Source organism: Mus caroli, chromosome 2 (genome assembly GCF_900094665.2).
Source record: "Mus caroli chromosome 2, CAROLI_EIJ_v1.1, whole genome shotgun sequence".
NCBI lineage: Eukaryota > Metazoa > Chordata > Mammalia > Rodentia > Muridae > Mus > Mus caroli.
Genome location: NC_034571.1, coordinates 117,980,709 through 117,996,421, shown reverse-complemented (window position 1 = coordinate 117,996,421; position 15,713 = coordinate 117,980,709). Strand labels below are relative to the sequence as shown.

General features: G+C 45.0%; 1 protein-coding gene across 1 annotated transcript; it reads right to left on the bottom strand.

The window, feature by feature from the left end:
* Window positions 1–2,077: 2,077 nt before the first annotated feature.
* On the bottom strand, window positions 2,078–13,713 carry Dut (deoxyuridine triphosphatase). The gene is made up of 7 exons (XM_021153345.2): window positions 13,536–13,713; window positions 13,001–13,133; window positions 11,633–11,724; window positions 10,024–10,068; window positions 4,107–4,181; window positions 3,890–3,960; window positions 2,078–3,670 (listed from the first exon to the last, which is right to left on the bottom strand). Exons 1-7 carry the CDS (start codon window positions 13,681–13,683, stop codon window positions 3,614–3,616), a joined length of 621 nt encoding a protein of 206 aa, XP_021009004.1. The 5' UTR covers window positions 13,684–13,713; the 3' UTR covers window positions 2,078–3,613.
* Between the last annotated feature and the right edge of the window lie 2,000 nt (window positions 13,714–15,713).

The following is a 15,713-nucleotide window of genomic DNA, read 5'->3' as shown; positions in this document are numbered from 1 at the left end:
CAGGCTTGCCTAAGCAAGCTCCTACTCAGGTAGCCTGGAAGAAACTAAGACAAAGGAACGGACTTCCACCTTCACCCTAGGCAGTCCACCAGGGGGTGCAGAATAGCTCCTTTAGGTCAAAATAATACACGTGGTTCCACTCGTGGCTCCTCACTCACTTTGAAGGACCCCTCTCTTCCTGTATGTTCTCCAGTTCAAACGCCCAGGATTGAGTCTTCAAGGAGTGGGCATGGATGACTGTGTCAGGGCAAAGCAGTTGGAAAGGTAAAGCTCTACAGAAAAGCCTTGAAGAGAAAGAAGACAGCTAATGGGCTACACAAGATGTTCAAAAGACACTGTGCTGTGCACAAATAAAACCACCTTTACAAAATCCATGTCTTACCCCTCCAGTTCTTCCCATCGTCCAAAGTCCACACAGCCATGGACTGTGTTCACCTGGAACACTGAGGAATATGAATGCACAGCCTGCCCTGAGGGTACTGTGGCAACCTCTCTGTTCCTTAGCTTCAGCTGGCCCAACTCCTTTAACAGTTTTGTCTACTTGGGGAAAAGATGGGGTCTTATCCAAGATCTGAAGCAAGATTCAGCTACTGTCCAAACTCCCCAAAAGGTGTGCATACCATATATATATATTTTTTTTTTTTAACTGACTTTCCCCAGGAGACTGAGTTACCATTCCCTCCCATGAAGTCTGGGAAGGTCACGGGGGAGCTGGTTGGAGTGACTTGGGCACTGGGGTCATTTTAAAGAAATGAGGACTTTCAGAAAACCTAACCTTCTGAAGCTTGTCATCAGACAGCTTCTTTGCTTTGGCTGTGTGTGCGTGTGTGTGTATATACTTTTTTTCACTTCTGAGATAATTGCAGCCAACAGGCAGCTTTTTCACTATTACCGCATCACTTCGTGCTTCCCATGGGGCAGGACGGCATGGCATCCATCTTTTCCCCCCAACACTATTACCTGTCATCTCCCAGCATGCAGCATAAGGATTTTATCCCTATTTGCTTTTGCCGCCTCAAAATATATTTCCTCAGTTTCCTGTCACATGTCCTGACTTCTCTCTCATTTGACAAACCACCGCCCTGGTGGCATTAAGTCTGGCTTATTTGCGCTTCGCCTTTGCTGTTTAATCATTACATCACTTGTTTTCATAGCATGATCGCCTCTGTTGCCCTCAAACTTGGGATCTTCGTGCCTTGACCTCCCAAGTACTGAATCTCAGGTGTGCATCACCACTCAAGTCTTTAAGCTTCTCTTCCGCTGAGAGTGACTGCTGTCATTAGCCAGGCGTTCTTTGCTGTGCATGTTAGGTCCACCATCTCTACTTTTTCTTATATCTGTCTTTATTTTTCAGACTCAGTATATTAAATATTGCCCTTTAGGTCACAAGGGTCGCATGCGGTAGTTCTTTACCTTAGTTGTTTCATTTATATCATCTAATAAGAGAACAATTGGAGTGAAAGCAATGTTAGCACCTACACACTAGAAATGATGTTCAGCCTTGTTTTAGTAAGATGCCACAAGGTGGCAGTATTTGCCATGGTCAGTCTGGTCTTCACAGAAGCTGAGACCTCACTCCCACATATGAACCATATTCTTTGATTTAAAAACTTGGGAGAGCTGTTAAATTTATTCAATATTTTGGCAAGAACCTAACTTAACCTTGAATGTAAAGTTTCCCAACTCGTTTTCTATATTTGGGCTTTCTTCAAAACTTACATTTTCTGCATTAAGAATATAGTGAAATATGCCTGGCGTGGTGGCGCATGCCTTTAATCCCAGTACTCAGGAGGCAGAGGCAGGCGGATTTCTGAGTTCGAGGCCAGCCTGGTCTACAGAATGAGTTCCAGGACAGCCAGGGTTATACAGAGAAAGAAACCCAGTCTCGAAAAATAATAATAATAAAAAGATGCACATAAACTAGACGCTGGTGGCACACGCCTCTTATCCCAGCGCTCGGGAGGCAGAGGCAGGCAGATGTCTTCAGTTCGAGGTCAGCTTGGTCTGCAGAGCAAATTCTAGAACAACCAGGGCTACCAGAGAAACATTGTCTCAAACAACACATAAAAATGTAATCTTTTTCCTGAACCATGTTTTTGAACATTTATAGACAGTACAAAAAAGAAAAAGAATTTACCAAGCCCAACAGTGTCTTTTCCAAGAGAATTAAAAATAGTTACATTTGTGTCTCTCTGTATTGCATATATTCATGTGCTCAATGAAATCTCAGCAGGAGGTAAACCATGAGGCAATAACCACTATGCTATCTTTCCTACCCCCAGAAACTCATTTTTAAATTAGGACCAAGACAGTCTTAATTTGTCTATAGCCTTATATAGATACTAGACTTATTCCTTTAGACCTGCTAAATTACAGGAAAAAAAAAAAACTCCCCAATTTAACCACGTAGTTTCAAATAGACACCTTTAAAACATATACTTCTTGAAGTAACCTCTAAAATTTTAATTTATGCCTTTTCTGTTTTCTTTTCTTATTAGAAAAAGCAACAGGACACCTGTGTACACACAGTCAGCCTCCAAATGGGGAAGTTCGGAACACAAACTTATTTTATTTTCTGTTTGGGGAAGATAGCCAAGCCAGCCTTTCTTAGGATGATAAAGAGTGCATTTCTCAGCTAAAATGATCAGGTCAATTACCTGGTGGCAGGGCGGGGCGGGGCAGTTGATTTGTTTACACTAGCAGAAAAAGCCGAAATGTCCAGCGGCAGATTACATTATCAATTGAAGGATGGCATGCCTTGCATAGTTTTATCTTCCGACACTCCTAAATCTGTAGCTAATACTAACTTTCGTTTGGCCTTTAAGATTTCTATTCACAGACAGTGGGACTGTGAGGGGAAGCAATCAGGGTGGCAGACAGTGGTGTCGGGCAGGAAACTGCTGGAAAAGTCACACAGGGTGAGGCCCTACTGAGGCACTCAGGATCCACAGAGCGGCCTGGAGGCTGCGCGGTGTGCTCCAGGTTCACAGCTTTAAGGAGCAGTCACCATGCTGGGTGGGCAGGCTTTCAGTGATACATTTAAGTCATTTCCGCTCCTGTTTGTAGTCCCTCCCCCACAGTACCATAAACTCTAAATTGTACTTTTGTGGGTTCAAAATCTGGGGTGAGTAGATCTTCTAAGTTCCAGTGTCACACAGCACCAGTGCAGAGAACAAGGAGTAACTTTTAACACTACCCTCTTTCCTTAGACAGCATCTCATACTAGCCCAGGCTAGCCTAAGTCACTGCAATCCTCCTGACTCAGCCTCCATGTTCTTCAGTCAGCTTATGTAAAATCGTATCTGCTAAAAGACAACTTTATTGGGTAAAAAAAAAAATACAAGTGATACAGCAATTACGATCAAAAACAGTTTTTGGAAAGCTATAATTTAAATAATACAACAATAACAAAAAATCTAACTGTACCCTGGGTTTTACCAAGTCTGCATGTCAATGCCATGCTCACAGTACAGACTTACAGGTGACCATCAACCAGGGAACAGAATCGTTCCAATGTGATGTGATAGAAGTCTCCTTTCCTGCATTCCTAGAACACCAAATGCTTCCGAAGTTAAAGCTTCTGGTTTCCAGTGTTGATACTTCCAGCAAAGTTCTAATTCTTCCCCGTGGAGCCGAAGCCTCCTGAGCCTCTCTCAGTGTCATCCAGGGCCTGAAAGACATTATTAGGAGGAAGGGAAAGGAGCCGCAGTTAGAGCCTCTGCACACTGCACGGACCCATTCTGAGGAAAGACAATCAAGAGTCAAACTAAAGACCTAACCTTGCTTGAAGACTACCAGTCACTAGCCCTGCAGCTCATCAGCTGAGCCGCCCCGTCCACCACTGGACGGACACACCAGGCATTCTCCACTCACAGTTTACGGTACTCACCTGCACTTCCTCTAAGTCTGGATAAGAAATCCGCTCACAGATGAGCTGCGCAATCCGATCACCTTTTTTCACTTCAAAGAAAAAGCAGAACACAGATTACCATCGATGTGTACTGACCCATTTTCTGTAACCTGCCTTGTTCAGTGAGAACTAGAGTTAGTTTTTTACTGACACAGGTAGCTCAAAATGTTTCCATGAACATATTGACTTAACTCACCTTCAAACTTCTCTTTCCCAAAGTTAAACAGCACAACCCCAACGTTTCCTCTGTAGTCCTCGTCTATGACACCAGCTGGAGGAGAGAGCAATGTTAGCTTCGTTCATCAGGGGTCTGCAGTGACCTCAAAACCACTTTGCCAAAGACTTCCTGAGATTACAACTGACAAAGTCACCCTTAGGCCCTACAGAGTCTGAACACAAGTTTAACTAAAATGCAAGAATTTAAAAAATGTGTCCCGATTTTCCAATCTGAATGCTTATCAAGTGGTGTGCATTTCCTACTGCAAGCTGAGCATAGCACGTCATCACCTACAACCCCCTCAGATGACTACCACTGGAAAGACTAGGGCCTCACGTCTTCTCTGCCAACAGCTCCACTGATGTTCTGACTGAATCATAAAGAAACAAGACTCCAAAGCTTGGTGACCTACAGAGGGAGGTCAGTGCTATATGCTCAGCAGAGAACCACTGTTTATATATATATTCCTCATTTCATTTCCAACCCTATCCCTTTTAAACCACAATCGCTCAGCAAACTCCAGCTGGTAAGCTTAATGAGTTCACTTGAAATTTCTGTTGTTGCAACATCACATGTGTGGAGGTCAGAAGACAACCATTGAGTCAGGGCTCTCCTTCCACCTCGTGGGTCTGACTAAACTCAAGTCATTAGGCTCAGCAGCAGGCACCTTTATCCAGAAAGCCATCTTGCTGGCCCAAGATTATTTTAAACTGTCCAATTGGTACCTGTTTGATATTATAAAGTAAAATAGATCTTTATAGGAGACTTTGCCACGGCCCAGGAGCTACATGCCCCAGACTTGCCCTGGGCTGTCCTGGAGTCAGGAACTTGATGTGTTTACAGAAGCACAGATAATGTGGCTAACAGCCCTCCGTTTCTGTTTTTAACATGGAGATCTAACACGTGTCAAAGGCAGTTCATTCTGTCTAGACTGAGGATCTATTTTTTTCTAGTAGAACAGCAACAAACCTTTCACCAATCCAAATATTATATAAGGTTTCCTTTTTACCAGTTTATTAGTTTAGTCCTTAATACTTAGGAAAAGAACCGATGTGAAGATTGGGCCAGCTGTTTTCAGACTCTTCGGAGGGAGGCTGACTGCAGGGTGATGTAGCTTGTATTTAACAAGGAAACTCCTTCGTATAGAGCATGTTGTTCCATGGTAGAATGAATGACCACTGAAGGCTGGAAATTTTCCACCATGGAAGCCCTTTGAGGTTCCAACATTTTATTCTTAGGCCTATCTATTACAAGTGAATCTGTGAAAGATAACCTGGACTGACTTGACTTCCAAATTCTTCTGGTTACACAAACAGTATCACCACGCACAAGGTAAACGTCGATCTTATAGTAATGAAGTTTATAATTACTTTAACTCTCCCACCCCAAAGCGCGGAGGAATTTAAACCCAGTGACATGGCTGCTCTGGCAAGGGATCACATCCAAAGACCTTTTCTGTCTATATGATCCAGTCGGAATACAGACATGCCCTTAGTACACACCTTTCATCCCTAACAGAGAAGGTAAGGTTAGTTTGTAGAAGGAAGCAGCCCTGCTTGAAAGTGACATCTAGTGACAAGTCAGAGAAAGATATGACAGAATGAGTCAGAGTAGGATACACTCAACTCACACAAGAAAGGCAGAGGAAAGAGAGGCTACTTAAGGGGTTGGGGGTAGAAGCTGGGCAGTGGTGTCGCACACCTTTAATCCCAGCACTTGGGAGGCAGAGGCAGGTGGATTTCTGAGTTCGAGACCAGCCTGGTCTACAAAGTGAGTTCCAGGACAGCCAGGGCTATACAGAGAAACCCTGTCACAAAAAAACAACAAAAAAGGGGGGTGAGTGGGTGGGAGGGATGGTATGTGTCTACAGCAGTTTCATCAGGGTAGTTGTACAGAGACAGACTGCAGAGAGAACAAGCTAACACAGATGGAGACAGAATGAGCCAGAGAACAGGAAGGAGCCAGAAGATTAGGACATATTGCCTAATTATGATGAGGCCGTTAAGCAGAGCACTTCAGTCAGAAGCCAAGAGAAGCTGGACTGAATCAGTCAGCTTGGAAGATTAGATTGTACAGAGGCTAGAAGCTTCCAGGCTTAGGTCTAGGGATAGTTAGAAGAAACGTCCTGAGCTCTGACCAAGCTGTGTATTCATACAGCTTGGGTATGACTTTCATCTTATCTACCCTCTGAGGAAATAAAAGTGACATTCACACCAAAGAAGCAGTTATTCTTTGAAATAGCATAAACTCAAGTCATTCCTTTTAGATACACATGTAGAAAGGAAATGACAATGTTTTTACACTAATATTATCTTACATAACACCAAACAGTCATGTTGCTTTCATGGGTTTTTGCTAGGATACACACAGAAAGCTCTCAATGTATACCCTTGTACATTAGTGCCAACTCAGGTACATTACAAAAACCTGCCTGGGTCAAAGGATGGAGACATGGTATATATATGAGGCCACTGCTAGGTCACCCCACAAAAGCAGCACAGCCATCCCAACTTTAGCAGCAACATTTGAGTGTCCATTTGTGCTGGGACAGATGGCAACAGTCTAACTGCTGGCCAATATAATAAATAAAAGACAATCCATGGCCCTACTTCCCGTCTCCCCGTGGCTGGACATTCTTGCAGGACCATACACGTTCCTACATTTTATCTATTATTTCTTTTTTAATGTCTTCTTTTCACGAGTTGCTAGAAAATGACTATATACCTCCCCGGTGCATCTCCAAGTTCTCCTGTTGAGAGAATTCAAATAGGTGCCTGGAATTCTAGAGTCAGGTCATTTTATATGCCTGGAATATGAAAATGTGAAAATCTTCGACTAGCAGGCGAGTAAATAATTGAAACAAGGTTGGCTCTGGTGGCAAAGGCCTACAGTTCTAACCACCTGGAGGCTGACACAGGATGACTGCCACGTTCAAGGCCCCTACCTGGTAACTTAGTGAGATTTTATCTCATGAAGATGTGAAAAGACGGGCTAGAGGCTTGGTCGACAGTTAAGAGCTCCAGCTGTACTTACAGAAGACTTGGGTTCAGTTCCCAGCACCTACAAGACAACCACAAGTGAAGAGAGGACTAAAGAAGGGGGTCAGAACACTTGCTCCGAGGGTTCAATCCTAGTGCTTCTATTACAAAAAAGAGGCAAGCCAGAGACTGATCCTGTCTCTGCGTCCTCACTTCTCTTTTCGAGAATGCACTGAGTATCTTGGCAGGTTATAAGTGGAAAAACCAGGCATCGGAACTGGCAGCGGTTAACCGACATCAGGCAAGGTTTTCTGTGTCAAGACTTTGGCACGTCATTGTTGGAAACTTCTTTGGTAAAAATGCTCCACACCTTCCAGATGTGAATTCAGAACACAATCTTGCATAGTCAACTTTTCCTTTTGACCCTTATTCACAGCCCGAGGCTTCTAATAGCATCTCCCGTCACTTGCCAACTATGATAAACTTGTACCTAAGAGAAATTTTTTAGATATTCTGTATCCAAGAACATACCACAATGTGATTTTATGAATAACCTCATACCAAGCAACAGGCAAACTAACTTTCCAACTACCTGATTTTCCCCCAGACAGTTGTTTTAAGCAGAGTAAAATTTAGAAACAAAGTTGGAGAGGAAAAAGAAGTTTCCACATAAAGAATTTGCTATGTCCTTAGGAGACAGAACTGTCGACTTGAATTAGTGTGTGCCAAACACTGTTGGATGCTTCACACACATTACCTAGTTCTCCTGCCCCTCAGATGTAGATATGCTAATTTCTATTATACAGACAAAGATTGTCCTTTTAAAAACCCTTTGAGGTCTGAAGAGATGGCTTAGCAGTTAAGAACACTGACTGCTCTTCCAGATGTCCTAAGTTCAATGCTCAGCAACCACATGGCGGATCACAACCATATGTACTGGGATTTAATGCCGTCTTCTAGTGTGTCTGAGGACAGCTAGTGTACTCATATACATAAAATAAATAGATCTTTAAAAAAAAAACTTCAAAATTTCATTAAAATATATTAAAAAAATTTTTTATAACTTTAAGTTAGGTAATTAGTATATCCTAAGTGACCGTATTTGAGTCAGTAAAAAGTTGGTTTATTTTTATTTTATGGGCATGGATATTCTGCCTGCTTCGATGTCTGTTCACCATGTGCATTCAGTGCGTGAGGAGGTCACAGAGGGCGTCAGATACTCCAGCACTGGCGCCACGGGCAGCTGAACTTCCACAAGGGAGCTGTGAACTGAACCAGGTCACCTGGAAGAGCAGCCAGTGCTTTCAACTGCTGAATCATTTCTGGCCTCTACAAGTATTTTTTGAAAATTAAATGTAACTCACTAAGCCCTGGGAATTCTCAACCAGAGAGGACATAAATATCAACCTTGAGGCTACACAGATCAGAAACCTATGTCTCTGCCTTGCCCCACAGCACCACCTAGTGGTACCATGGGAGACACCAGTTCCTTCCCAAACACTAGGTCAGGGTAAGAAGGGTAAGAAGGTCGGGATCAAAGGTAAGAAGGTCGGGACTAAATTAACCCCTACACTGGCACAGAGCACTTAAAACAGGACAGGAAGTCCGTCGGTAGCTTTAACCCACTGGTGACAATACTGCTGTTAGAAACACATTTCTAAGCCAGTTTTCTCATCTCAAAAAACAACACCATTTTGGGAGGCATGGTTCTGTAAAAAATGGCTGCAAGAAAATCTAGCATACCCATATGTGAGGGCTAACATGCCTTAAGTGAAGCACTGGATGAAGGCAACGGTCAAGCTATGTGCCCCAATAAGACATCAGAAACTAATATGCCTGGCCTTTGGGCCAGAGGTTTGGTTGTTGACCCCTGCCCGGGACAAGGGATTGAAGTGCGTATTTTACACATCAAGGCATATCTGGCCCAGCCTCGATACCCTGCCCCTAGGGGGCACATGCCTATTATCTAATCCAGACATTTTGGTCTCTCTCCTTCTCGTCTCTCTATGCACTCTCCCTTTCTCTCTTCTTCCCTCCAACCTCAATCCTTGGGGCCGGTGAACTTGCCCAAGAGCAACTTCCCAATAATCCCGCTTTTAAAATAATCTAATCTGGCTTGAATTGGCTCATTTTACTAGTGGTGGAGAAAAAATTAATCTATCACCCACAAAAAAATGGCTCAGTGATTAACACCACTTGCTGGTCTTGCAGAGGAGCCCTTAGGTTAGTTAACTTTAACAGCATGCACAGGACAGCTCACAACCTGCAACCCCAGGTCCGGGGGATGGTGCCCCATCCTGGCCTCCGGGAGAGCCAGGCATGCACACAGTGCGTGTATATACATACACACAGGCAAAAGGCTGGCATACACGAAATCAATTCATATGTGAAGAAGCCTATCAGGAAAGTGAAGACTCTTTACATATTAATGTATGGTTAGGAACCACACCTGTAGCAAAGCTGGCTACTAGATAACACAGCCACAAAGGCAACACCGGTAACAGGTGTTTCTGAACACACTTTTGGTAAATGCAGGAAAGCAACATGGGGGAAAGTACCTTGTTCCACTTTACAAGTCCGGCCTTTCCTTCTCCCAGAGCTAAGAAAACCCTTACAAACTGGAGATGCCTTTCCAGAGCCTTTTGCTTATTATTATTAGTTCAGCAAACTATAACCCAATAGTCACACAGAAGGTTTTCCTAGTTTAAGAATCAATTTTGCAGTAAGGTATAGAATATCAGGACAGCAAGATAAAACCCCTTCATCACACTGTGCCTGCTATTAGTAGACAATATGTATTTCACATAATATGATCATTAAAAGTTAAGACACCATCAAACAATACTATTGCATATTCAGACTTACAAATTCCCAGTGGCAAGGATACTACAAAATTTCATAGAATAAAGAAATGTTACCTCCTACGTCTATGAAGTGCTTTACAGCCAAGCCAGAACGTGGAGCTAAAAAACAAAATCAGAAAACAGTGGATATTTTAAATGGTAAGGGGAAACGATACACTATTTTTGGCATAATTTAAATACCATGGTCTCCTCTCATGTTCACATATTCATCTTAATTTCAACAGATCATTCTTAAAGAGCGCATTTATCATACTATACCGCTAAAGTTGGAGAGGCTAGTTTAGAAAATTCAAAACAATCTCAAAGCCCAACCACATGACTTGCAGGTGCAAGCTATGGATTGCTGGAATGAACTGCAAAGTAAGCACGCCCATCCCCCCAGTCGCTCATTGTGACTGCCCAAGTGTCTGATGCGCGGGCGGGCCAGGTCAGAGGACAACTCTGCAAACTCAGGTCCCCGGGGACGGGACTTGCGTCAAGGCTTTTGTGACAAGTGCTTTTCTCACTAAGCCATCTTTCTGGCCCAGCTTGTGGTTCAAGACTGGAGAGTTGAATATGCAGATCCTAGATGGGAAGAAGGAATCAGGCTAACTGAACAGCTGAGCTTAGGAGAGAACCCGGGGCTTCTCTTCATTGTTCAGGTTAGGAGACCTGTATGCATGAAACAATGAGTAATGGCCAAAGCCCTCACATTGATGAACTAAAATATGTATAGCTATGCATCAAATATCAAACTCTTGTACATTTTTAATTCTAAAAATGGGAAACATTTTATAGCTTTCTTGCTGGCCTGGCCAACAGGCCCACCTCAGTAATCCTAGTATCTAAAACTACGTTTCAGAGTAACCTGTAGAAGGCGCTGTGTCAATAGCTGCTACCTCTTCTTAAGATGGTACCTCTTTCCAACTCTTTGCTTTTCTGGCCTGGGACTTTAGTGTAGTTCAATGATGGTAGAGACCAGGAAAACCCATTTTGCTTTTTTGGGAGGCCAAAGTACTAGAGGTTCAACAGATTCATAACAAGGCAGTGTTATGGTTTCTTATCCAAGGACTTGATATTTTTCTCTCCTATTTATTTTGAAGTTACAAAAAGCATTCATATTTTTGGCAAGTTTTGAATTCACGCTCTAGACAAGTGACATGCCCTAGAAAAATCCAAACCCACGAACTCACAGCCCCCTTTTCCTCAGCAGTAACTGATTCAAGGATTTTCTCTAGAGTGGACTGCCCCTCACTCTAATCTCTAGGAGGCAGACCAAGACAAGGTTCAGTAGGTTGAGACAATCTGGCAGCTTCCCCCCTATAATATAAAATGCCAAAACCCATCACTGTATGGCCCCATTTTCTTATGCAAATAGTTATTGAAAAAGAATGTGACCTCATTTGTAGACTGGAAAAGCTCCAACTAAAGAACACCTAAACTCTGCACTTTTCTGTGAAGTTGTAAGAGCCAACAGCTGGGTCAACGTGATCATCCTATTAGCTCGAGAACATACTTGAAATACAAAGTCAAAAAAAGGAAAAGCAGACACGTGAATCCATGTTTAGTTTTTTAAAATGGGCTAAGCATTATCTCTTCGCTGTGGCCACACGACACTAAGATGACAGACGCTATCATAAAGGACAGGTGTGAGAAGTAGTTAGCGGCTCCTTTAGCGACTTACCTACTCTTCCATAGCACCCAGAAGGAACAGCTATCTGAATGTCTGTCTTCACAATGGCTTTCTCCATGGGTGATATTGTATAATCATAGGCACTGAAAGGCAAATAAGTATTTTAAAGTGTTTTTAACATTCCTTCTTATGATGATGCATATAAAACGCGTGCCATTACTTCATATAAACAGGTCCTATAAACAATCTTACGGCAGATTCCTAACTCACCTAAAAAGGTTTACTTACAAGGTAGGAGGCACTTTCTTTTAGCTTTAGAAAGATGGCTTCAGGCCCTTAATCCTAGCACCTAGGCAGAGCAAGAAGACAAAACTCTGAATGTGGGAGCGGGGAACAGGGAGATGCCAACATTGTCTCTGCTATGTGTTCTGTGGTTTTTGTCTCTGAAAGTGAAGCCTGGCAAATTAGCATGAGGAGCAGGAAGGCAGACTTAATTCATAGAAAGAATATGAAAAGCCGACCAAAGAGCAAACATCTAACACTCAATGGGCCCTCACTCCGCTAGGCACACTTCGAACCTGCGAACGCATATAAACCTATACTTTACTTTTGTAACGCTTCTCTTGATGAGAATGAACCTCCCGAAGAAAATGTTAAAACACAGGTGAGAGGCAGAGATGCACTGCATTCCCTCTGCCTCCCACGCTTATGGCTGTGAACTTCAGTGGCAGAAGAGAGCTGGTCTCCCAGAGCAGCTCTTGGGGGTGGACGCTGATCACAAGCGATTTTAGAAAGTCCATCTACCAAATACTACTGTATAAGAGTATAAGAGACTTGTTATTACTGCAGCTCCCTTCCTGATCCAACCAAACCAGGCTTTACAATGAACGGCGCGGGAAGTCTGGCATGTGGTAGAAGTGTACGTTCAGTCACACGGAATTTATGTAACATCAGCCATTCCCAATACACAGCAAACACCCGCTTATGTAGAAAATGGCCAAAGTATCTAATTTCTCCCAAGACAGGGAATGTTAGATGCATACATTCGGGTCATTAGGCTTGGTGACTTTACACTGAGTCACCTCATGAGCTAGCCCTGGAGCTCCTTCCTTAAGTTCCCAGTCCTTGGACTGGGATAAGAGAAGTACACAGCTTCCATAGACCCTTTTCCTAGACTTTAACGTGCACACTGCAGACGGTCACCCTTCGGTCAAGAACAAGCCTTGCACATCCGGACCTTCCACTTGGAAAGGGTGGAGCGCACGCTGCACAGTAACGCTTTGGAAATGTTATAACCCTTTACTTTCCGCTCGCCCAAACCCCTACTGAATTTGCTCAAGGTGAACTCGGGTCTCTGCGGGGCCACGACTGCACCGGGGCTCGGTGTTTGCATTCCTGCCGTCCCGCTGCGGCTCTCACCTGAACAGGTCGTAGCCGGCAGCGCGCGCGGACCCGCGGGTGGGCGCCGTGGCGTGCTCCGAGAGCCGCACGAAGCGCAGAGAAGTGCCATCCTCCGCTCGAGCCCTCTTGGAGGCAGAGACGGCCGCGGCGTCTTCCGAGCAGGGCATGGCGGCGGGCGTGGAAAAAGCAGAAAGCAATGAGCATGCGAGAGAGCCTACCCGCCGAAAATCTCCCGCCAGGACGAGCCCACCGCGCAGGACAGGGGCGCGGCCTTCCGCAAAGGGCTCGAGCGCGGCCTAGAGGAGGCACCGACCGCGCCAGGCTCCCCTCCTCGGGGTCCGCAATGGATTCGTCCCCGCGCTGCAGGCTAGGCCCAGGCTCACCGTTACCTGCTCAGCCCCGGGCTCCCTCCAAGCGCGCTCCCGCTCCAACACCCCCCCCCCCAATAGCGCGCGCTCCAGCCCCTGCCTCCCCCACCAGCGCGCGCTCTCGAACTGCCCTAATCCTCCCCACCCCGTGCGCGCTCCCGCCCCTGCCCCCCACCCCTCCTCACCAGCGCGCGCTCCCGGCCCAGCCCGCGCGTTTCCGGCCGGGGCTCCTCGGCTTCCTCGGCAGCTCCAGCTCCGCGCGGACCCGAGCGCACGCCCGCGGAGCAGAGCGGCCTGCAGGCGGCCGCGCAGCAGCACGCAGAGGAGAGGCATGGCGCTGGAGGCCCTGCAGGCCCTGAGGCCGCTGCCCCGCCCCGCGCTCCGCCTAGCGGCCCTCCTACGTGCCTTTCCTCGCCCTGACCTGAACCGGAGATCTTTTGCCTTCCACCACCGGACCTGCAGGGCATTTTAAAATCCCTTGACCTCAGCCAAAGCAACAAGGAGCCACCCCCAGCCCCATCCCCATTCCCTCGCCGATAGTTGGGAGTCAAAACTTTTTTTTTTTCCAGAGAGGATAATTAAAGAATTCTGGAATCTCCGGTTTTATCTGGACTATACCATAAACACGTGGAACTCAAGTTGTGGTGCACTTCAATTTTCAAGATAAATAGAAGGCCCAAGGCACTTTTATAAAATGCCGACTAAACATATTGAGACGGTTGGCTCCCCTGATGGGTGTGCAATACACTACACTTCTTGAAGCTCTTTTAAAGCATCTGTTATTGTGCAGTCTCACGATGTGTCTGTGTGTCTTGCAGGTCATTGCCAATGCGAGGTTATCTTCTCCTTGTTCCTTCCACCTTTAGGTGGGTTTAGGGGTAGACCTGTGGTGGCCAGGCTTTAAAAACCAGCTCATTTTCCCATGGAGCCTTCTCCCCAGCTCCCATGCTTCAAAGTTTACCTATATGCTCAGAATTTCCTAAATTCCTAGCAATGTGATCAGACCTCTGCCCATTTCCCGGCTTGAGCTATTATTCCTCTGCCCTTTAGTAAGTGTCTTTCTAACAATTTATAGGCCTTGCTTTGGCTTCAGCAAAACTCAATGTATCTCTAAGAGGCCATTCTGGAAAACCTTAACTGAAGTGGCTCTTTACTCTCAGAACATGTTTTTATTTACATTTCTTCTTATTACAGTCTGCACATGCATGTATTTTCTTGCCTAATGTCTACTTGTTGGTTAGATTCAAAGTCCATGAGGGAAATTGATCCAGCCTTTGTATTCCTGGAGTCTAACCGTGAGTTTCAAAAGCCCACATAGGTGGCCTGCCCCCCCTCCCTCTCCCTCTCCCCCTCCCCCTCCCCTTTCTCTTCTCCCCCTCCCCTTCTCCCTCCCCACTCTCCCTCTCCCTTCTACTGCCATGCCCGCCTATTCCACACCATGATAATGGACTAACCCTCTGAAAGCCCCCAGTTAAATGCTTTCTTTATAAATAGAGTTGCCTTGGTCATGGTGTCTCTTCACAGCAGTAGAACACTAAGACAGATAGTGATCTTATTGTTTAGTAAGGAGGGCCCCTGTGTATTATTTCTTCTCAGAAATCTTAGTATCGGTGCTTAATCCTTTAAAACAAAATTATTGTTGGGCCTGGAGAGATGGTTCAGCTGTTAAGAGTACTTGGTGTTCCTGTATCAGACCCAGTTTGGTTAGCAACACCCACATTGGTGATTCACAACTGCCTGTGACTCCAACTTCAGGAGACCCAACTATGTATGTCCTCTGGCTTTGGAGGGCACCTTATACACACAAACAATCATGTACACGGGAACAGATAGATAAACATATATTCTCTTCAGTTTTGCATATAAATGTGTATATGCTTTGACCACAATTCTCCAGTTGTTAACTGCTTACCCCATTTTCCTGACACCAAACCACTTCTTTCCTCTCCTGGTGTTTCGTTTTGTTTATTGCAGGGTATGTCATCACACTATGAACCCACAGATTGTGTTATTTACTGGACAGACCTGTTTCTAGTTGTGGTGTGGTCTAGCACAGACCTTTCATCCAAGAGCTTTCTGTTCATTGTAAACAGGATTAAGTGAAGTCAACCAGAGGTCAAGAGGCAGAGCAAGCAACAAGTTGACAGGAAGTGAACAGAGGGAAAAAAGTTCAGAGTAAGAGGATGTCAGGAGGATGGATAGAGAGACAAACAGGAATTTAAGGGAGGGACATTCAGCTTGAACAGTTTTTAAGATGGTGTGGAGAACTTCCTTTTGGGGACTTAGAAGGTCAGTTGGGAGCTTCCTCTGCCCCTCTGAGCTAGTAGTCTTTCACTCCAACATCTGGCTCCCAAGTCATTTTT